Consider the following 23,238-nt stretch of genomic DNA (forward strand, 5'->3'; position numbering starts at 1 on the left):
ATCAGAGTTAATTCTACTCCTGGTTTTGTGATTTGAGTTAGTGTCTGAGATTTCCCTTCCAGTTGGTCTAAATATAACATGCTTCATTTCTGGCAAGTACACAGTGAAATGTAAATTGCTGTAAGCTTCAGCATGCTACTATTGTTGGGTGTTTGTCACCAGAATTAGCAGTACACATATTCTTCCCATAAAGGCTTTTTGTCAGCTTGCCAGTTTGGTGTTTAACTTCTCCCAAGTATTTCTATGCAAGACACTTCCAGGAACAAAAGAGGGCACGGCTCTCCAATTCCCTTGTCTTATGGATGGAAATTGGGAGGTTCACACATGCTGCACATAGGTGCAGCATAGCAGTCCTTACAGGGAAACTCAAATACAGTGATGGGGGGAAAACATAGCCCCTTTTTATAATCACTTAAAATTCCAAGGAAATTTTAGTGACTCAAAGGTGGAAATATACAGAGAAATTTTGCCCCTAAAGGGCAAAAAAGGCCAAAATTGGAATAGCCACAGATCCCAAGTAATAAGAAAAAATGAAATTTCTGGAAAAGGTGGAGAGGAATACAGAAAAAGAGTTGTTTCAGAGAGCTACCTTCTCAAGCAGTACTGATTCTTCACCCTTTCCTAGAAAATTTGCAGCAGATGGCCTGTACAGAAATAGATGGACAAGGCTGTTGTCATCTGCTGCTATAATTTCACCTTAGCACCTTACATGTTTTTTTGTTGTATGAAGCTCTTTGTAAATGAAGGACTAAAGACTGCACATAACGCATTATGCTTAGTGCACTACATTTTGCAGATGCTACCAGAGAAGCAACAAGCAGTACCGTGTGTTCTCATCAGGGTGTGTTTGCTGGTGGATTCCAAGTTGGGCACAAAATGCAACTGATCTTGGAGCATTAAATAAAGTGCAGCGTTAAATAAGCAAGTATTTTAAAAGTATGAAGTACTAATCTGACTTCCATTTATTTTTTTCATAAATGCATATTATAGATTGGCAGGCATAGCCTGAAAATCACAATGCAGTTACACAACTAAAATAGTAGAAAACAAATTATTTGTATTAATACTTTGTGCTTTCACCTCATCTGAGCTCATAAATGACATGTGAAGGACAGTACAGAATTAAAAATCTCTAGGAAACACTAGGTTTTGCCAGAAGGGGTGTTGGCAATTTCAAGGCGATGAAGGCTTAATTATAAACCAGTGTTATTCATGATATAATGGGAAACTGCTGCTAGAGGTGCCATCTTTCAAATAAAGTGAAAAACAGAGTTCTCACCTAGTGTTGTCATTTTTTTCACTAAAAAGTGAAAGAGTAATCTGAATTTTACAGCCACATTTTATTTCAGAGAAAGTTACCTAGTTTACCTAGAACATGACCTCTGGAAACCTGTATTTTTCATGGTCTATCCCTGCGTACTATGAAGTGCTGTGCTGTGCAAAGCAACATCAGTGAGTTCATTTTTTTTTTGTGTATCACCAGAATACACTATAAAATAATTTTACAACACATTTGAGAACTCTGTACAAAAGACACAGTCCTAAAAGGCTAAATTTTGATCATTTGAACTACTATCCCCCACATTTAAGATTGCTTACAACTCAATAAAATTTTCGTCAATTTTCATCTGGTATTTCATAATAAGATCTATTTAAAAGACTCCACAAACAGAATTCACAAAATTGATAAAATAAATTGGCCATGTTCAAACCTCTCAGGGGCTTTTGTTCCTCCTTTCAGTTACCCATTTCACTGTGCCATGTCGCCTGCTGCCAGCTGTATTGCTTAGATGAATTGAAGCATATCTCCCTCCCTTCTGACACGCAGCAATTCTCTGTCTGCCTCTCGAAGCTTTATTTTAGAGTCTTTGACAACGGCATCAAAGGACAAGAACAATTTCCTTTCTGTTCTCTAATATATTGTTAGAGATTGGAAAGTATGAGGGCCCAAAGGATTCAGATGCATTTTTCTTGTAATAACATGATGCTAGACAGAATAAAGTCCTCTTTCTTCCCACTTTTCAAATGACTTTGCAGCAATGAGAGCAAAAAGTAAACATAAAGAAAAAAAACCCAAACAAACAGGGGAAAACTATGCAGTTAAATATGAAAAGCTATCCCAGAGTAAAGAATAAGCACTCAAATTCCCATGCTAATCCATCTCAAAGTTCACTGAGGTGCAAATCTTTTCATCACCTCCTCATCTGGTGCCTGCACTGCTCACACCCAGGATGGCAAAACACAAAGGATAAAAAACTCTGCCTAATGCAGCCTTTGTAGAGCCAGCTCACACTCTCAGGAGTGATGAAGCCATTTGTCTTGAAGAGTGATTCCCCCTGCAGAGTCAGGGAGACAGACGTATTAATTTGGGCCTTAACTATCTCTCTTCCATTGAGGGAAAGAAAGAATTTGTTATTTGGGTCTCTAATGGAGCAGTTTGCTAGCAATTTTCCCATTTCAAACACCGTCTCGGCTGCTAATGTGTAATGTTTTGTCAAGCTTACCTACCCATAACATAGACAAATCACTAGCTTGGAGAAAAAGAGAGGTAGTGAAGCATCAGTACTGATAATTCTTAGCCGTCAGATGAATAGAGCCTACAAATGAGACGGCCATGCTCTATTAACAGTGCCACTGAGCTCTTGCCTGAGATGTGTCAGAAACGTCCCTCTGCATTGGGCAGTCATGAACTTCCCTGCTGGGAGAGAGAGAAAGCGAGTGAATAAGCCAGATTTGCTCCTGGATTGCGTCGCTCTGCTCCCAGCGCCGGGGCTCTTTGGGCTTGCATCACTCAGGCAGCCAGTGACCAAAAGCAATCTCCAAGAGAGAGAAAGCATAAAATCAGATTAGTGTGCAGTAGTAACCTGTAGCACACTCGCACCTGGCAGGATGCTCACAACCTGTGTGAAGGTTGTTGGGAAGGGCAAAACCCTCGCTTTTCTTCTGCCCTATAAGCAGGGATTTGCAGGGAGTTGGTTAAGGACTGTTTGGGGGAAATGAGCAGCATGTGCATCCCCCACAGTGACAAAGCCCAGGGCTGGGGAGAACCATTTATATTAGGAAGGAGGAAACTTCTAAAGCCCATAACAATCAAGAGAGACACTGTTCCTCCTTGCTAAGGAGTGAGAACAACTGGATTATAAAAGTTGTTTGGACCATTATCTTACATTTATCTCATATTTTGGACTTGCATGTGTTATCATACATTTTAGACTCTGATGAAGAAAAGTCCACAGATATATTTTCAGTATTTAAGAGGAATAAATCATACTTAAAATCTGGTCTTCTTATTACAGATATGGGCTAGATCTGATCCCTGTCCTGACCCGTTTCTTGCCTCTTCATATGAAATATAAGCTTTATTCCTACCATGCACAACAGATTCAGGTAGCTGCACTGAAGTATTTACCCAAAGACAGCCCTGGGTAGGAGACACCCTTTTTGAGATGGAAGGAATCATGCCCTGCAGTTACGCAGTCAGAACTTGCGGCTTATTCTGCAGTGAAAAACGCAGAAGCCTCAGTCACCACCCTTTACACCAGAGCACTGCAGTACTGCACAGGGCACTTCTCCGCAAAGTGCAAGGTAAAAAACCTGTGGTCCTGTTGCTTCAGAAAGTGTTTATGGACCTACATTACCAAGGAACAGCCTTTTTGTGGCTCTGCCTCTCAACTCTCAGTTCTCTGATGGGTAGAAAAGAAAGTGCATTGGGATGGCAGGACATTCAGCATTTTAAATATCTGTGCTTGCTGCTTGTTTTAACAGACAGTTAAAGCCTTCAATCTCTACCTCAGCCAAAGACACTACCACCACTATAAAAACACTATACACATACAGTTCTCCAAGACTTTTATACTGCCGCCTTTCAACACAGTACCTGAATGAGTTCCAAATAAAATTAATAATATGTATTATAAATCCCTCCCATTGAGCCTGCCTTAGGAACTGGAGAGCTCAGAGCCAGTAAACTGTCTGCCTATATTAATGCAAGGTGACAACTAGAGTTTCCCTTCATATTCTGACATTTGGCGTTGATTTTCAGGATCTAGCTGTCGAGCTCCTGCTATAGTTTTAAAAAGGACTGTTTCTTAACTATTCACCTAAGGGCAGATCTTTAACAGACAAAAATCTTATCAAGAATGAAGTGACTTTTCAATATAAATCTACCTAGGAAGCTCCATAGATAATTCTACTCACCAAAAGACATCTTTCAGAATGAAACCAGATCATAGAATCATAGAATCATTTCGGTTGGAAAAGACCTTCGAGATCATCGAGTCCAACCATTAACCATGCCCCCTAAACCATGCCCTGGAGTACCCAGTCCACTCACTTTTTGAATATCTCCAGGGATGGTGACTCAACCACTTCCCTGGGCAGCCCATTCCAATGTTTGATAACCCTCTCAGTAAAAAAATTTTTCCTAATATCTAACCTAAATCTCCCTTGCCTCAACTTGAGGCCATTTCCTCTTGTCCTATCTCCAGCCACCTGACAGAAGAGACCAACACCCACCTCACTACAACCCCCTTTCAGGTAGTTGTAGAGAGTGATCAGGTCTTCCCTCAGCCTCCTCTTTTCTAGACTGAACAACCCCAGATCCCTCAGCCGCTCCTCATAAGACTTGTGCTCCAGGCCCCTCACCAACTTGGTTGCCCAATGTTTTGATATGTTCTATCCTACCATGGTGTTCATCTAAAAGTAGTGCTAGTGATATTGGATCTTCTGACATACCACAGTGAATTTAGTTTAAGCTGACACAACTCTGTAGTTGAGCAGTTGGTCAGGTATCTGCTGGTAAATGCTGAATTTGTAATGGCAGTCACATTATGAATCCACCAGCTCTGTTGCGATATGTTAATTTTGCTCAAACGTGGTACAAACAGGAAGACACCAGAGAAATCTGTAGACTGGTATTTTGCAAGACAGTTTTTAACATGACACCAATGTTTTTATCAACATAAACAGCCAGAATACAGTAATATACTGTCAAACCTCAAGGTTTCTCCATCTATCACTGTGATACTCCACATTCCTGAGTGGAATTTTTGGCCCTTCATCATCACTTTTCATTGTTATTTCTCCTGCCAGTCTCATTCATTTATTTTCCTTCTTCATCCTTGGAGTGAGGGTGCAGGCACCCACCAAGCACTCTGCCGGTGCCTGAGCTCCCTCTCACTGCAATGCCACAATTGCATGAATTGTTCGTGGATTGTGCCCAGATGTAAAAGCAGGGACTTCAGGCGTGCTCCCCTGTGAGCCATCATCAGTGGGTACAATCAGTGAGGATGTTAAAAGTTAAACAGAAGCTGTTTCGGGGTAGAATACAAAACAATTTCTCCCCGCTCTTATTCTAGACTACACAGAGATAATTTCCCTTTTCAGAAGACTTTATTGGGTCACATGGACTTGGGTTTGCAGGAAGAATTTCACCTGTATACAGGCATGTGGTTGTGAACACAAATCCAGGAAAGAGAGAGTCATTAGGTTGGAGAGATTTGGCAATTTCCAACTCCCTACCATGCAAATGCAGCCTGATTGTATACTTCATTCAACCAGCATGCATGTGTTCATGCGTGTTTGTGTTTCCGAGATGTTGTGGTATAGCAAACACAGCAGAAACATGGATCCCACTCCTGGACTTTTGTGACACCCAGTGATTCCAGTTCAGACCCAGTGATTCCAGTTCAGAAGGCTCCAAGGAGACCAGCCTGGAGGGTGCTACATAGACGACGAGGTTCTTGCATTCACTTCAACAGCACAGCATCTGCTCTGAGGCTGACTCAACCTTAGACCTCTGCTGAGCACTTTTTGTTGTTAATTTTTGATTGTGTTTTGCGAGTTTTTTTGTTTGTTTAGGGCTTTTGTACCCGAAACTTGAAGTCTATGCTTGGGAGACACAGAGTTTCTACATTGCTTACTGGAAAGCAATAGTTGGCTTCATAAAAGTAAACAAGTAGGAAAGGTTTCTAACAAACCAGACTCAGAATGTTTGCTTTACTGAGAATAAGCTTTTGTTCCATTAGGTCCCAGAAAGACTAGCCCCTTAACAAGTCACATTGCTATTTCATTATTACTTTAGTAGGTCAGTCCTGCCCACCCTCTATTAACTTCCAGTTACTTCAGGAAAGTTCCAACCCAGATCACTTTCCAAATTTTCTAACAATGCAATAACTAGCTCAGGGATCTGAGGATTTCAAGTTAGTTTGCATTATATTTGTCAAGTTGTAATACAAAAATATATTTTTAGACTTAGTGGAAATGGAAGCAGTAAACTGAGAGAAAGGGGAAAAAAGTAATTGTTTAACCTATAATCTAACTTACTGTTAAGAGCTCTGTACATTCTGTAACATCTATTTTTAGTACACATTTACAAATACTGACAAGGAAAAGGCAACACACAAGAAATAAGTAGGGAAATTAAATAGCTTTCTGGTAGTCGAAGTTCTGCCACCTGTAATATTTTGTCAACAAAACAGATTCTGTCATTTGAATATAAACATTCATCAAATCCTTTGTTCTTTACCTATTTTTTTTTAGCAAAATAAACAGAACACATGTAAGCCAAAAGACAATTAGTGTTTCATGCAGTAAAAAACCTGATTAGTATATTTTATTTCAAAGATATGATTTTATGCTCCCTATTTTATTTTCTGTGATTTCTTCTACACTTTCATAATCAGCTTTCAGGATGTATATACTCATTACACATTACAATCTCCTCATTTTGCTTGGCAAAACAGGAGCTTTTGAGTGACATTTGTATTGGATAAAAAAAGATATATGCCTCTGTTCATACCATTCATTTTTATTAATAAGGCTAAATTTATGTTCCTACTGGACTGAAGTGATATCTCTGGAAAAAAAAGAACACACACAAAAAACACCCAAACCAAAAAAACCAACAACCCCAAACCTACAAACCTTGTAAGGTTACTAACTCCTACACAGCTTGCCTGAGTAAAATTCACCTGCACATAACTTTTTTTTTTTTTAATTATAGAAATCTCACTACTACAAAGAGGAAAGAAGGTGGTAAAAAATGATACAGCCAGAATGAAAATTATCATGTGTATGAAATCTAGATTTGTAAAAATGAAAACATCTTCTTATGCCTATAGATTACATTAGTTACACTTAATTTTACAAATAAAAGTAAAGACATAAGAAACAAACCCTGCCTTGAGCTTACAGCAGAAATTCCCTGACGTTACTGCTTGTTTCTAAAACTGTGAAACATAGCTTCTTGTTTTCCTTAATCTCTCTCAGCACAGAAAACACCTTTATTCTTAACATTTCCCATATATTTATATTTTCTCTACTGGCTCTCAATCTAAAATATTTTCTTTATTATTTCTTTATTATTTTTGTGTCTTGCCCTCATAGAATAGAAGATTTTCTACATGTTTTTGGCCTTACAATAGAAACTTCTTTTTTATATTGAATGCAAGGATTGAATGACAGTTTGCCTAGTGAGATCCAGAAAATAGTAGTCAAATTTGACATGTGAAGCTGTCCAGAGCCAATTTACAGCAGTGAATGAAAATCATATATATGATTCAACTACAGGAGCCAACCTGATTCCCTAGCCAAAGAACTTGCCACCAGAGGCAATTATGGAACATTTATTACAGTGTTCAAAAATACTATGCTGGCTTCAGCTACAGTATTTACTGGAACCCTGGGAAAATTATTATAATTTTCTTTTAGGAGGAAGAACAATGTTAAATGCAGAACTGTCATTCCTCTATCCCCAAAGTTTATAGTTTCTACACACTTATATTCTTGAAAAAAGAAAAAACTCTTGCCTTTAAGAAGCTGAGAACTTCAAAGCCAATTGTTAACATATATGAAATTGTTATGGTGCAGTTAATTTATAATTTATATAAGAAAGAATTAATTTTATTACAATAAATAGTTACCAGTGCTTAATCTTTTTATAATAGCTTTTCTGACTTTATTTTAAGCAGTGGAAAATTGATTTTGAACATACCAGTAATTTAAATGCCCAGAATTTGTTGATCACCTTCCTCAAATCACAAAAGCTTCATCAAGATTCATAACAGGAAGTCCCAGCTCTGCTATAATACACACTCCTACAGGTACTGAAGAACAGAGAAGGTAATTTCTTCCCAAGAGAATCACTGAAGCAACAAAAGCAACAAACATCTCTATCTACAGGTCTGTCCGCAACACTGCCCAACACAGTGGTACCTTCATGACAGCAATTCTCTAAATATTAAATTTGTCAGAAAAGCATTAATTAAGGGTGGAACAAGTAGAACATCACATTTCAAAGTGATTCTCTTGCAGAAAAGTAGGTTTGTTTTCATTTTGACAGAACCATGAGAAAACCAACAGTTAAGTGCATTAGATTTTTCCTTAGTGCTCAAACTCCAGCATTTTTCCTAAGAGTAGAAATTAAGCACCAAAATCAAGCACTACTCATACCTACAAAAACATCAGTCACCAATTCAGCTATCAATAGTGAGAATGATAAACTAAACCAATGTAGAACAAGTGACTCAAAACTGACCTTAAGCCAAACCTAGATGCTGGTAGAAGGGCTGCCATCCTATTTTACTCTGCTCAGAAGCCAGACGGGAAGCTGTGGTTACTATCTCACCAGATATGGGTGCCTAAGCAGCACTTTTCCTTGAGGGACTGTCAGCCTCTTTACTCTGTCTGGAGCAATTACATTAGCATTTAAACAAAAAGTCCTCGTTTCTGATTTATATACATCCTATCCAGCATTACTCTTGGTTTATACGATTATATTTCTCTTAATCTCACCAGACAGAGAGTATTGTAAAGGTTAAGTAACAGTGATAAAGCAAGCTTGATATGAAAAAGCACAGGTTTGAAATCTAAGAGCAGTTTCAAGATCTAAGGATATACTTCAGATTCTGGAGTTTGATTTATAAGCCTGCAGATGATTGGGACTTGGCTTTTCAAAGTAATTAGCGTTGCACAGCACAACGTGTTCAAAGCGCAGCTCCTATTGACTTTTGCTGCAGCTGTGAGTCCTCAGCACTTCTGAATATCTCAGCTGAGTCAGCCAGAAACTGAGGATTACATCATTAGTGACCACCCATGAAAAGTTTATGCAAGTCACTTGCCCAGAATCAATTAATAAAACCACTGGCAAGAAGAGATGCAATCCAATTCTCGGAATAGCATTCATGAGATTGTCTTCCCCAAAGTCCCCATTTGAGAATTTTCCTGTTTCTGCAACAAACAAACAAATCCTGTATACACACAGAAGCCTGATGCATCCCTAGACAACAAGAAATGAATCCAGTCTTTTAACAGCAACATGAGACTATGCTGTAATTAAAGTGCATACCACAACAAATATATACAAAAACACTGAATGAAGACTGCAGCTACAAACGTTAACTTTGGCATTTTCTAATTTTTTTTTTTTTTTACTTTATTAATAATATATTTAATTTAGTGGTTCAAACCCAAAAGCTGAAATAACTAATTCCATCACAGCTAAACTCACGTGTAACAAAAGTACACCACCCAGACCTCTGCACTGATGTCTAAGTGGAACAGCAGCAGTTAAAACAGTAAATCCCTAGGTAGTCTAATAGCTTATCTCTGCATAGATGGTCACTAGTGCACCGGGACAAAGATATATAAAATGTTCTTGGGTTTCTCAAGTACACAGTGACAAGGCAGGAAGGCTCTGCAAGATACATGTATTTTCTGGTGGGAAGAGACTCCTCAGCTCCATCTTCACCTGCGCCACTCTGTCCTGGTCCCAGAGCCTGCCCAGCCCCCATCCATGCCACCCAGTGTCCCAGCCCCCATCCATGCCACATCCCAAAGCCCACCCTGCAGAGCTTGTGTCCCAGGCTCACTCCCAGCAATCTCAGGTCTTATCACCAGATATTCCTCACTTTCTCAGACTCAGCACTTTTATCAACTTGTCTTGATTTCCTTTCTTCCCAATCTTTCTCAGCATATGTTCTGTTGTTTCCTCATTTGAGTTCAGCCTTCTTTTCCCAACAGTTTCTGTACTGGGCCCAGCTAGTCTTTATTCTCTCAAGTGTCTGTCCCAACCCACAATCCTGCCCTTAGCACTAGCAATTAATCAAATCCTTCTTTTACACAATTTGAAGATCCTTCAGAGAAGCAGCGCCCAGTGCCAGCGGTTGCTGCTCTGGCAGCCCAGGAGCCTGCCTGCCTCTGGGCACCACAGTGTGAGCACCCTCCACCATGCACTCCGGACCAGACAGCAGCAGGAGGGCCAGCCTTTGGGGGGCTGTTCCCTACTTTCACTCAGAAAGATCTTACACAAACTTTTATAAAACACAAAGGCAGAAGTAGTAGTCCCTGCACTACTGTTTTCAGGTGTACCAAATTCTCAGACAAAAGCTGTCGAGAATTAATATCCTAAAATACAGCCTTGTTCGCAGTGATAAATAAAAAAATGAAGTAGATCAGTCTGAGATAGACAAACAGCATGAAAACTTCATTCTAAAGAAGGGACAGAGGAAAAGCGTAGTGAGGTGGGGAAAAGATGAATACAGAGTTACTGATCACTCTCCAGTACTGGAAGGCACCAAACGAACCTGGCAGGCAGCACGTTGAAGCAAATACTGGTTGAAACAGTACAGACAGGGCTAGCAATGCCATTACTCCCAGTGTCCCACATCTGCAAGTGCAGGAAAGCTGTCCTTTCCCTGGCATAAACCAGCCAAACACTAATGATTGAGAATGGGCAGACAGCACCAGAGCTTAGATCCACGCAGCCTAATGTCCTGAACCAACAACAGCCCAAACCACATGCTGAGTGAAATCCACTGTTGTGGCAAGCGTGTTTCTCACAACACACTTCCAAGCTCCCACAAGCTGCAGGGTAGGGACTCTCGCAAGCACAGCTGTTAGCTTTGGATTTAACAGGTCTCTACTATATCCTGGCTTTGCTGTCTTTATGGGCTGAGCTGTCATTCAGTCTGACAGGCACTGGTTGTGAGGTTGCGACCAAGTCCGATCAGAAAAACAGATTCTTTGGAGACTGTCTCCTACTAGTTGGTAGGTCATCCCTCCCACCCTATATCCCTCCAAGGTGAAGTCTATCCTGCATTCACACTATGTTCCCTATTTATCTTGCATGCATTTTCTCTCACCCTTTCTAAATAAATGCAAACTTCTCCTTTTATTGTAGATGCTGTTCCAATGTAGTGAAATGACTATATTGTTCATTTACCAGCAAACCATCAAGCCATATTTGTTCTGGTATTTCTTTTTCAGTAAATGCCTCCAGGTGCTTAATGACTTTTGTTTTCATCCAAGTGTTCATGCAAAACTCTTCTGTACCTATTCTTATGTGTTTCTCTATAACACACACTGTTCATTTCTCCTCTGAAAAACACAAGAGAACCACTTTGTAAGCAGAGAATCTTTTATAACATTCAACACACAGTCTGTAGTCCTCAGCTTCAGTTTCTTGTAACTCATTTTTCCTCAGTCAATTTGGCTGCTGATGTCAGATCCCCACTGAACAAGAAGCTTTTAAAAAAAAATGAATTGCATTCTGTACATTCTAGCTACCTATTTTATGAAATTATGAAAAAGCAAGGCTGGGATACAGATTTCTAGCTTTCCTAAATTCCTTTATTTAATAATAAACATTCTTGCAATGAGGGCCTGCAGGATAATGCACCTCAGGGAGATTTGTAATAGAGTAACACAACAGACTTCTAAGTCACATGTGGCAGAGGTCAGCAGCAAGGGAAAATTAGTGGTGTATGATGCTTGTTTTATGTTCCGTGATGAGCGAGCTGCCTGTTTCGTGACAGGTTTTTATCAACAAAACAAATTTAGGCCTTGTTGGCAGCTTTGTCAGAGAAGGTTCTGCCTGCCTGTGTTAATGAAGAAAGGCAGCAAGGCTGAGTAAAAGATCTTTAATTAATACTGAAACACAGAGTGAAATGTAGGTCACCTTTAATAACCATGTTAGAGTAACAGCTGTGTGTTTCATTTTTGTAGAACAGTTTGTCAGTCAAGGGTTCTTATCGGATACAATTTGGCTTACAAAGACATACTGAGTTAAGGGGAAATACAAAAACTAGAAAGCTGTAACTGAATACAACTAATAACCAAGCAAAGGAACTTGGAAATGCCCCAAGTGGAACTGAGGTAGGCACAGCATTTTAATACTATCATATAAATTTTATGAATGGACTACAGTCTATAGGGGGAAATGTATTTTAGTGAAATGAGTACTTACAATGCTAGATAGAAAAGAAACAGTTGAACGAAAAATACATCATCTCAAGTAATATCCCTTAGGATCTATGTAGTAGCAACCCAGCCATGTAGTTTGTCCCTACCCCATATTCCATAGGAGGAATCTCATCTCTAGTAAGAGTTAGATCTCTCAAAGATTACGAGGATCAGATCAGAGGATTACAGAGTCCAGAAAGAAGTGTTCAGGCAGCAACACTACGTAGCCACCTTTTATAAAAAGGGTCTGACTAAATGCCAACCATGGGGGCAAGTGAAAAAAACCCAACAGTATTGCTGTGTGAGAGCAAGAAATGTGGGTTGCAGCACATAGAGAGAATTTACTTGGCCCGATTGCTATAACATTACAGCAAAAGAGTATTATTCTGCCTATCACGGCAAATCAAAAGACAGTCATTATTCCATGTGTAGCTGGAACTAGACCTCTGGATGGATTTCATGTTGAATAAGCCCAGAGCAGCCTCAGACAAACTGAATTTGTGAGCAGTATGACAGACTTCTGCATAAACCAGAATGGCTATCTTGGTCAAAAGAATTTATGTCAGGATTTTTTCTGGGAAAACACTATGGCAGTTTCTTCCATCTTTCCAGAAACATTTTGCTATATGACTATATCCTTTACTCTGTGTAAGAATATGCCCTTGGATATAAGGTTAATTGCTCTTTTTTACTAGCACTTTTACAAAATGAAAACACCATTTTACCAGTAGGAAAAACCATATAGAAGCGATGTCACTCATTAAGACTTATTCAGAAAGAATCATAGAATCATTGAACAGTTTGGGTTGGAAGGACCTTTAAAGGTCATTCAGTCCAACCCCCCTGCAATGAGCAGGGACATCTTCAACTAGATCAGGTTGCTCAGAGCCCCATCCAGCCTGACCTTAAATGTTTCCAGGGATGGGGCATCTACCACCTCTCTGGGCAACCTGTGCCAGTGTTTCACCACCCTCAGCATAAATAGATAGGACTACTTAAATTTCTTAATATATATATTCCATAAAAATGAAATCTTCACAGGATCGATTTGCACAGAAAGGGAGCAATAAATGTTTTCCTGAGGGTTACACTCTGAAGTTCTGCAGAACTACTCCCACCTGAAGTGCCTGTGAATTGCAAAGGGTATGTGCAGGATTAGAACAATTCAAGAGGTTTATCTGCAGATGAAGACTCAAATAAGTACTGCCTAAAATACAAGAAGTCTGACATCTAAATCATTAAACAGTGTGCTAAGAGCTTTTTGTGGTATTCTATGGATCTAGAAGGTTTATAACCTCCAGGTTATGAAAGTTTCTTAAAATGTTATGTGCATCTTGACGCACTACCTCACCATCTAACTTAAAGGCTCTCCAAGTCTTTCTTCACTTTCTGCTCTTCTAAGTAGATCTTCTAAGTTGCTTTTACTACAGGTTACAGGGGCTACATTTGTGGACTGGAGCAATCAAAACAGAGACAGGACTTGGATACTCGATGCTATTATAACCACACTAAAGGTGAACATTTTCACTTACTTTCTCATACTGAGGTGCACTGCTGTAAGGATAGTGCTGGAGCACACCAATCTCAGCCTTCCTGCAGATACTGTTCTCCATGTGACTCTGGCATGGAGCCACAAAGATCACCTGATTTCTGCTGGCATTTTCAACACTACAAAATAAAATTTTACAGTTCTCCTAGCCCAACCCTAATTTGTGATCAAGTCTGGACCAATTTCATCCTCTGTCTCTTATTATTGAACCATTCCAGCCACTCCTGAAAATTTGTACTCCATCTGACAGAATTGGAAACAGGACTAAACATTGAATATTCATAGTATGTCAAACACAATTTATATATTCAGGATAATTTTAACTGACTTTCATGCACAGAAAAACAAGTATTACATGCATAATTTGTGTGCCACAATGTACTGGAAATGACCACAACCAATACATTCTGAACTTTGTCAGGAGGTAAGCAAGCAGGTAATGGGCATTCAGAACAGCTTGCATAAGAGTTTATATTTCCTGTAAACATTTTTACATGCTCTAGATACGTTGTCAACAATGATAATTTTCAGATGTTGTTTATTCTTTGCACTTACTAAGCTTATTTTTTCATTTCTAATATATTTTTTCTGTGGGGATGCACAATCAAGCATAAGCTACCTCTGAACTGTTGTACTGATAGCAATCCAAACAAATTTGAGATGAATCTTAAATTATAAAAGCAAATGACAAAGTGACTTAGAGGAGTGGTGGTGTAGAGCAGATTGCCAGCAAACAATATAGCACAGCATCTTCACTGGCCATAACTGTCACATTCCTGGCATAACACAGTGGGCCAGGCTACATTTGAGCAATTCAACTTATGCTTTATCCTAGTGAATTTTGCTGTGAAGCAGTATTTCTAACAGCAACGAGAAGCTGAATGAGTCCGGTGACTATACACACATTTGAATCCATACTATGTAGACTGTAAAAGCTGGTTGGATGTCAGTAACCTCTGTAAGACAAGCACCTAAATAGGAAAAGAATTGATCTGCATTCCCTATGGACTAACCAAAAGCAACTTGGTTTAATGTAGCTGTATTTCAGGACCACAGTAGTATGAAGTCATGGACACAAAAATAGATGATTACAATTCCTAAAAGTAGTAAAGACAAATAAGTCCGTAAAACCAGTATCTGATTTCACAACACAAAAAAAGTCACAAAAGTGTTAAAGAATTGGGAGTAACAAAATTTGGGAGACAAGAAATAGAAGATAAAATCACCAAGGACAATGTGTTCTGATGTCATACTTCACTTCATCACAAATACATCTTGCCAAGCTAACAAGAAAACCCTCCACCTCTTGTGCAATTCACCAACTAAAAATAAAACAATTCAATTTAAAAAAAAAGGGCTGTGTATTTCCTTTTTCCTGACTATCGAACTGTAATCCCAGATTTGTCAGATGTAAACACAATCTGAACATAACACGGCAAGAACTTCATCTTGGTTTGGGGTAGGGCAACTTCAAACAATATCTTAATTTACATTAAAGAATGATTTGAGCCCTTAGATCAAAAGAACAAAAGCAAAGAGGACAACTACAATATACCTGGTAACTGCTCAGAACAGTTTTCAAAACATGTGCCTTTCTTCCACACAGGGGGCTATGACATGGACTAAAAATGGAGAGACATGGAAAAGAATGGTGCATTACATTGGCACTTACATTTCCCAAATGTCCTCTGGTAGGTTAGCTGGAATTTCTGTTAAGCCCCTTCCTCGACAATCCACTACATTGTTGCTGCAGGTGCAGGCAGATGGGCAAGTGATGGAACTGGCACTGCACGATGGAGGTTCAGACTGGGGACCTGAGGCATAATGAAAACATTAAATGTTAGTCTTGAAAAATGATCGCCTGAGATTTTAACAACAAAATACATCAGTGTCTGAGTTTTCCGGGTCCTTTTACTACATTAAGTAATAATTTATTTGGATTCAGTGAATATACCGTGCTACAAATCAACTGCAGACAAAATGTGAAAAAGATTACTGTGTTCTTATTCTTCCTCAGTCTCCACTCTATCAATCTCTTTCTCTCAAGAACACTTCTTTGGTCCCCTCCATGATCAGCCATATCAATTTATTCAAAGACTTTAAAAATTAGCCTTAAGATCAAGTAGTATTTCCAAAAGTTATCTTTGCCTAGAAGTTTCCATTGCACAAACACTCCTTGAGTATTTTTACATACTGAGAGAAGACTGTCATCAAGGATGACTTATGTTTTTGAAATGAGGTTACATGTTATGGCATAAAGACTGGAAATATAAAGCTAGTTTTTTCAAGATTAGACAATGCAGTTAATGGAAACACAAAAAGAATTTAGAAAAATGTGAGTTCAAACCTTCAAATCCTTGTGAAATCTAATAATTCCACTGAAAGACAAGAAGCTACTTACAGAGCAAAGGTTCAGCATGAACATGTTCCTCTATATACATTCTAGTCAATCCATTAGATTCAGCTTTAATTAAGTGTCATTAAGTTTTTTTGAAACTGTAGTAATTATGTCAATTTTACTCAAATGGTTATGATTCCTACATTTAAAATTTTGATACATACATACAATTATAGATAAAATGGTTTTGCTACACTGAGGTTATCAAGGTGTAGCATTATTGACTAATTTATGGTGAGTCGTGTTTCCAAAGTACATGTAACACAAGAAACCCCAAGTATATTTTTGACCAGACACAGAGGGCTGAATGTGAAGGCTTGTGTTGGTAAGAAGTGACAAAAATGTAATAGAAACAGGGAAAACTAGTATTTTTCTAGATTACAGTAGATTATAATCACAAAACATATTTGGTCTACTGGTTGGAAAAATTAAAACATCATAATTGTCGAATCACAAATATATGTGGAAACATGGAAAACTATACACAAAGCTGTACATTCTTGGGGTTTGTCTTGGAAAAGACCCATGACTGATACTTTCATAAATTATAACTGCAGGTAACAAGAAGTCCAGAAATATTTGTCTGCAACAATTTGCAATCCAATAACATTATGACAATTAAAATTTTATAACAATGCAACATTCTTATAAATTTTCTCTCTTGATTTATGCCTACATACCCTCTGGTTTAGCCCTTAACTACGCACAACAACATCAACTTGTATAGCAAGCCTACATATGTTCCTATTTTCAAAGACTTGTAAACAGCAATGAGAAGTCACCATCAGAAAGACATTCAGTGGCACCTCTAAGTATCGTTATTTTGAAAGGCAGATACAGTTTGAAAAGACGGCAGCTGAAAACTTCTACAGACTGACTTCACACTTGCAGAGGGAGACCTTCTGGAAAGCAAAAGACAGTTACTGCAAAATCATGCCTTCCGTTAGAAATGTATTGAATTCTAATGTGAATTCGTTTCTTTTTGTCTGAATTTCCCCTAGTTCAAGCAAGCGGTCGTCCCCTTTAAATATTATTTTGTAGCCAGGGATGAGAGAGCTGCCTTATATTAAAGCATACTGCCAAGTTTCAGGATAAGATCACCATTTCAACTGTGTACAAAATGTTGCCAAAATAAAGTATTGGGTATGAAATTTTTTTATTGGGTCATCACCTGACTTTCTGTCAGGACAGAAGGAGAAAAATGTAGGTTTCATAGCACTGTGTTTTAAATATAGTTTTCATTGATGATAATCAGAGCTGTGTGCAACTGTATTTTAGCAGACCAGACCTCAGAACTCCAATTCAGGCATTCAGAAATCAGATTTTCAGACGTAGTGACCATCTTGAAAAAAACGGGTCTCACAAGACATTTGTGGCATGGGTAGGAGTCAAATCCATTCTTTGTGAGAGTGCACAGCTGCTTTCATCATGAGATGATCCTAATGATCCTTTCTCTTTGCTAAAATATCCTGTCTCATTTATATCCCACTTTCCAACTCCTGTGACAGTGCAGATAAGGATTTTACCAGCAACAGTCTTTTATCTCAACACAGAGCTGGTTTCAGTACTAGAGCAGCTTCACCCTACAGAAACAACTGGGCAAAAATCTACCATAAAAAAATAATTCAATAATGTAATTAAAATCTAAATCCTAATGCATATGGCCCAAGGAATCAAACTCATGTTTATCAGGCAACCTGAACTTTGACTTGTTCTGGTTTCAAAATCTTACTAGACATTGTCTTAACATAGTCTACATATGTGACCATGTGTGTAATACAGTATTTAAGTTGTAGCTATTCAAACTAAACAAAAAAAAATATAAAAAATCTTCACTAGTTAAACATGTACATGTATAACAGGCAGCACAAGCAGCTCTCTTGGGTCTGTCTTCTGGCTATAGAAATGCAGGGCAGACATACCATCATTGTGAATTAATAGATTTCCTTCAAAATTAATGGACTTCTGCTGCATATCACCAACAGCACTGCCAGCTCTGCCTTTCATGAAGTCTAAGGTTTCTGCAAGATTTTAACTGTGACTACTTCCAAAAGTAGCTTATATTGCCTCAAAATGCACACAGGCCTCTGTTACGTTTGCATAACAAAAGCTGTGTTCTTATAACCTGATCACATACATTTTACATTTTCTCTTTGTCTGCCTACCTTGTGGTGCAATACCCAAAACAAAAATGAGGAATGAGGGAAGTGCAAACGAGCTATTGCAAGCTTTTAGGGATAGGGAGAAATTATCTAACTGAGAAGAAACACTTCAGAGCAATCCTTGCTCTCTGGGAGGCAAAAAGAAAGTTGGCAGCAAGGTCAAATCTTCCACACACCCTTTATCATCACACATCTGATGTGCTTTCTGAAGAGGCTTTGTAGTGAGGGGAAAATGCATTTTGCACAGTTATAACACTACAACATATCACTGTGGGTTAGAGAAGCAGTAATACACTCCCTTTTCATTAGGGCACAACATCAAAAAAACCTGACGTATTGCCAGTTGGAGTTTCAAGAGCCTGTTCCTGACTCTACTGCATCTAAATCAACAGTAGAAGATTCAGTGGAACTCAGCTCATCATCTCCACATTTTGTGTGACGCAGTATTGCAGCATGCTCTACACTAAAGGAATGGTTTGGAAGGAGGTTATTATATAAAGTACTCTGAAAAGAGAGAAGACAGACAGAAACACCAGTCTTCCTTGCACAAAAAGCAGACAGCAACAGTAACAAGGTGATAATTAATATCATACTCAGTTAAATATCATGGAACTTTCCAGCAACTTTTTGAATGGAAAGGCCAACAGGTAAATCAGAACATTATTTGTGATGCCCACTAAGCCTTTCGGATCCTCTCCAAACACCTGATACATAGTTGACCGAAGCCCTGAATTTGGACCAAAACCCATTTACCTGTGATTTTCCACTATGAAGGAGGAACTTTTATGTGAACAGAGTTTTGATTTATGGCTAGTGAGTAAAACAAATAACCAATTAGTTAATCAGGGAGGTACATGATGTCAAAATAGAGAGAAAAAGCAATATTATGTCTTTATTCTTAGCGCAGATGCAAGTGAAATGGGATGAAAAAATAACAGCTTATGCTGAAAGAAAGTAAAGTAAAATAAAAAGTAAAGAAAGAGGCTTTGTGCAGACTCTTTATTTTCCACATATAATGAGTGATCAGTTTTCTCATTTCACTCAAAATAGGACAGAAAAAGGAGTATTTTTATAAACTTAATTTCTCATTATAAGCTTGAATTCTCTGAGTGTCCCAAAATACCCGGTACTCCTACCACTTTTTACTGACATTTTGTGCTTAGAGTAAAAATACTTTTGATTCCATGCTGAATACAGCCCTTTATGTTTGGTGAATTTCTTCCTTCTTCATGAGCAAAAGTAGATCTAGACTGTAGATTTCTGAGAATTTTAATGAAATAAAAAGACCTCGTGCATAAATTGCTATCATTATTATCAAATGCTTTTGCTTATGTTTTTCCTTTGCAAAGAACAAAATACTGTATTACACATGCACACTCCACAGGCATCTAGCACATATTCCATCAGCTCTTTGACAAACAGTCATCTGTTAAGGTGAAGTTCTCTTGAACAATGCTATAAACAGAATTTCAAATCTGATTTGGATTTAACTGCTCCAATTAAATGAGGGTCTATTGTTAGCTCCATAACAAATCTATAGAATTAAAGCACAAAAAAATCCAAGAGAGTTTAATCACTTAGATGTTTGTATAGTTGTGGACAGCTGGTAAAAAAAGGACTGGTCAAGAAAATAAGTCTAGGTAGGCTATGGAATTTAAAGTTCTTAAAATTAAAATTTAGGTATAATTTTCATAGGTATGCAAAGTATAAGCATACAGATAGATCAAGAACCCCAGGTAATACACCCTCTAAAGAAGGATATTTGAAATCTAAAAATGAATTTTTCTTTGATGCCAATACTTCTTCAAAAGAAAAGACACAGGAAAAGCAAAAATATTTCAGGATTCCTGTTTGTGTCCTTCACAAGAGCAGTAAACTCTTTATGGTGTGGATGCAACAAAAGGAAATGGCCATAGACAAGCCAGCTGCATTTACATTCTTTCCCTTCTGAAGTTGTTCTTATTATCTGTCATCTTGTCATTTCAGATTTTTTCTGTTACACAGCAGCACTAGTTCACCATGTTAATTATATTTTTCTATAAGAGATAAAAATCATCAACTCAATTATACATTTTGCTGTAAAAAAACCCCAACAGTAACAAAATGTGGAAGCTAGGATAGGAACACAATTAACAAAAATTACTATGCTTTTTGTGCCTGATGTAATGGAATGACAGCCTCAGTGATTATGGTAGTTAATATCTGGCATGCCATTAGCCTGCACCACTTTATTTTACAGTCTCAGGCTATGGGTTAGGGGAAGAGAGGAGAGAGGGGAGAGCCTTAGGACCCAGCAGTTTACAGAGAAATTAAGTGTTTTTTTCAAATAAGCATCTCATTGGCCTCTAGCCTTTTAAGAGCAGCAAATAGACTGATATTACAATTAGAATAGAATGGTTATGGTGTATAAATGAACAGTTTAAATGTCACAGGCATTTAAATAAATTTTGCAATGACTAAATAAACTAAATAATCTCATTTGCACTGACACCCAATTACAGCACACTAAGTAGTGTGCTTTATTACCTCCTCACCTATCCAATTGCCTTTGCAGCAGTTATTTTCCACCAGCAAAATGTTAGTTACTTGTAAAAAATATTAATGGATTTTAAGGTAAATCTGACAGGATTTGCCAGTTAAAAATCTGTGGTGACTTTAAATCATTTTAAGTATAGCAGACATGAAATTATTGATCAACAAACAAAACACTATAAGTATCGCAGATCTGTGGATATATTATGACATTTTGTGGTTTAATTAGATAACCCATTGGAACTTCTTACAATGCTGGGACATCTGAAATCAATTAGTACTACATGAGCTACAGTTTTCCTTAGACTCCCAGTAATACAATCTCAAAAAGATACCTAAAGCAGATGTATTGCTCCTGACTGGTGTTTGCATGCCAGTATTAAAATACACTTGAGTGTGCATAGTCCTGCAGAGAGATATGGGCAAGTCAATCACAACTAACTATCTGCAAAGTTAACATTCCTCATTGATGGTAAATATTCCACTAATGGAGAAAAATTTGTACAAATGTGTTTATTCTACAGGAATGTGCAGTAAATGGTTTATGCAAATATTTCCATCTATGGTTGTTCAACAGCTTTTTGCTGAGCACAGCATTAAGAACTGATGATTAGTGACTTGAGCCCCCGATTGATGATGTTAATACCATCAAGTTCATGGTATGCAAAAATTTGCTAGTCATGAATATTCATTATTTGATTCAAGTTCACTGTTTTGCTGAACATTCCCAAACAGTAAATTTATCTGTTAAAAATTCATGGCACATGAACACAACGGTTCTGTAGGCAAAGTCAACACCAATTGGTTTACAAACAAATATGGAGGAATAAAAAAGGAAATATCTAATTGCAGTGAAAGGAAGGTCCAACATAATGAACTTTATTCTACAAAAACCTACTTTGCATGTTTCAAAATATATCAGTAAAGTAACACCATCGAAAATCCGACCTTACTTCACATTGTCTTATCCTAAAAGCACTAATATTGCAATTATTTAATTAACAATAATAGCACAAAATTGTATGGATTACTTCTGAACAAAATGGAAGAAAGTAGAACAAAGAAGCAGGCTCACCTTTAACAACTGAGGTTTAATAGGTAGATTTGTTCTTCTGAAGGATTAATAAAACAGAATCTGTGAGACAACTTGAGTCCTCTCAAAATTTTGACAAAGCTGTTTTTCTCTCAGGTAAATTTATTCCATCTAAGTCTTCCATAGGAGGGATTGAAAAGTCAGCATCTGAATGTCTCCTATGCCCTGTAACCACTCTGAGCCTTTCTTTGAAGGTCTTTCTCTAGCCTTGTCAACAGAGGCATTTTCTCCTAAAAGCAGCCAGAACTTAACTTTCTGACTATTGTACCATAAGGAAGGCTGTTAGCATGTATTTGGTTCTCTGGGTTTGTATACTATTTGCTCTTCTAAAACAGGCTAAAGACTAAAAAAATAACGCTACTAGAAAGTCTTAAAAGATGTAGTGTTTCTGCAGTTCCAATGACATCTATGTACAGTAATCTCATTAATGGCAATTTCACAATTTGTATCAGCAGTCTGGAAGGTGCATATGAAGTGACATTTAAAAATAGGTCCAGAAATAATACACTGAACTTATAAATATATTCAAGCATAAAAATGAAGAGGAAGATAAATTATTTAAGTGAAAGGATACCACCTGTACAAGGTTAAATGATAGATAATGGTCATGATCAATTGTAAGCCTATGAAGGGAGTATAGTTCTGGAATGGCCTTCTAAACAGGTTATCCATTAAAGAACCTGAACTGTTTCACGATGAAGTTTCATAAAGTTATGGAAGGAATAGGAATAGTTTAAGACTTTGCTTTGAGTCCCTGGGGTTTGATTTGCTGGTATTTGAAAAGGAGTTTTAAACATGACTTGATTTTGTTTGATTACATGTTTGTCTTTGCTTCTGCCTGCCCACGCCCCCACGTGCTGCCACAGCTAACACAGGACTTTCCCTGACTCAGCACAAAAGCTGCTTTCTGCAGGAAGAGGAGGACAATGGGATTCACTTCAGTCAGAAGCATTACAGATTGACACAGGTATTCAGAGGATGTTGGGCAGAATGTGACATTTGTCCTGACAATGACACCTGAGGGGTCCAGCCTGGTCACAAGCTCACCCAATGGCCAGATCTGGAGCGAGGAGACAGTTTTTTCCAGGTAAGTGGGCAAGGACTGAAGACTGAGGCATCATCCCCTTCCCAGAGCCACCTCAGAGTTTTTTGGACCAAATTCTTTGGCATTTGGGACTCGCTAAGGAACGCAGGGCGATAGCGACTTTTCTTGCCTTCCTCCTGGGACAGGCTGGGGTTGCTGCCTTTGGTCTTTTGCAAGAGA

The 23,238-nt window shown here is 38.2% G+C and overlaps 1 protein-coding gene across 3 annotated transcripts in view; it reads right to left on the reverse strand.

The window, feature by feature from the left end:
• SLIT3 (slit guidance ligand 3) overlaps positions 1 to 23,238 on the reverse strand; it is a 537,543-nt gene that overhangs the window by 176,833 nt on the left and 337,472 nt on the right. For all 3 annotated transcript variants that reach the window (XM_052816501.1, XM_052816502.1, XM_052816500.1), the window contains one exon: positions 15,462 to 15,603. In XM_052816501.1, the coding sequence (XP_052672461.1) occupies positions 15,462 to 15,603 (142 nt within the window). The remainder of the gene's footprint in view (positions 1 to 15,461; positions 15,604 to 23,238) is intronic.

The sequence above is a fragment of the Harpia harpyja genome, chromosome 20 (assembly GCF_026419915.1).
Source record: "Harpia harpyja isolate bHarHar1 chromosome 20, bHarHar1 primary haplotype, whole genome shotgun sequence".
Classification (NCBI taxonomy): domain Eukaryota; kingdom Metazoa; phylum Chordata; class Aves; order Accipitriformes; family Accipitridae; genus Harpia; species Harpia harpyja.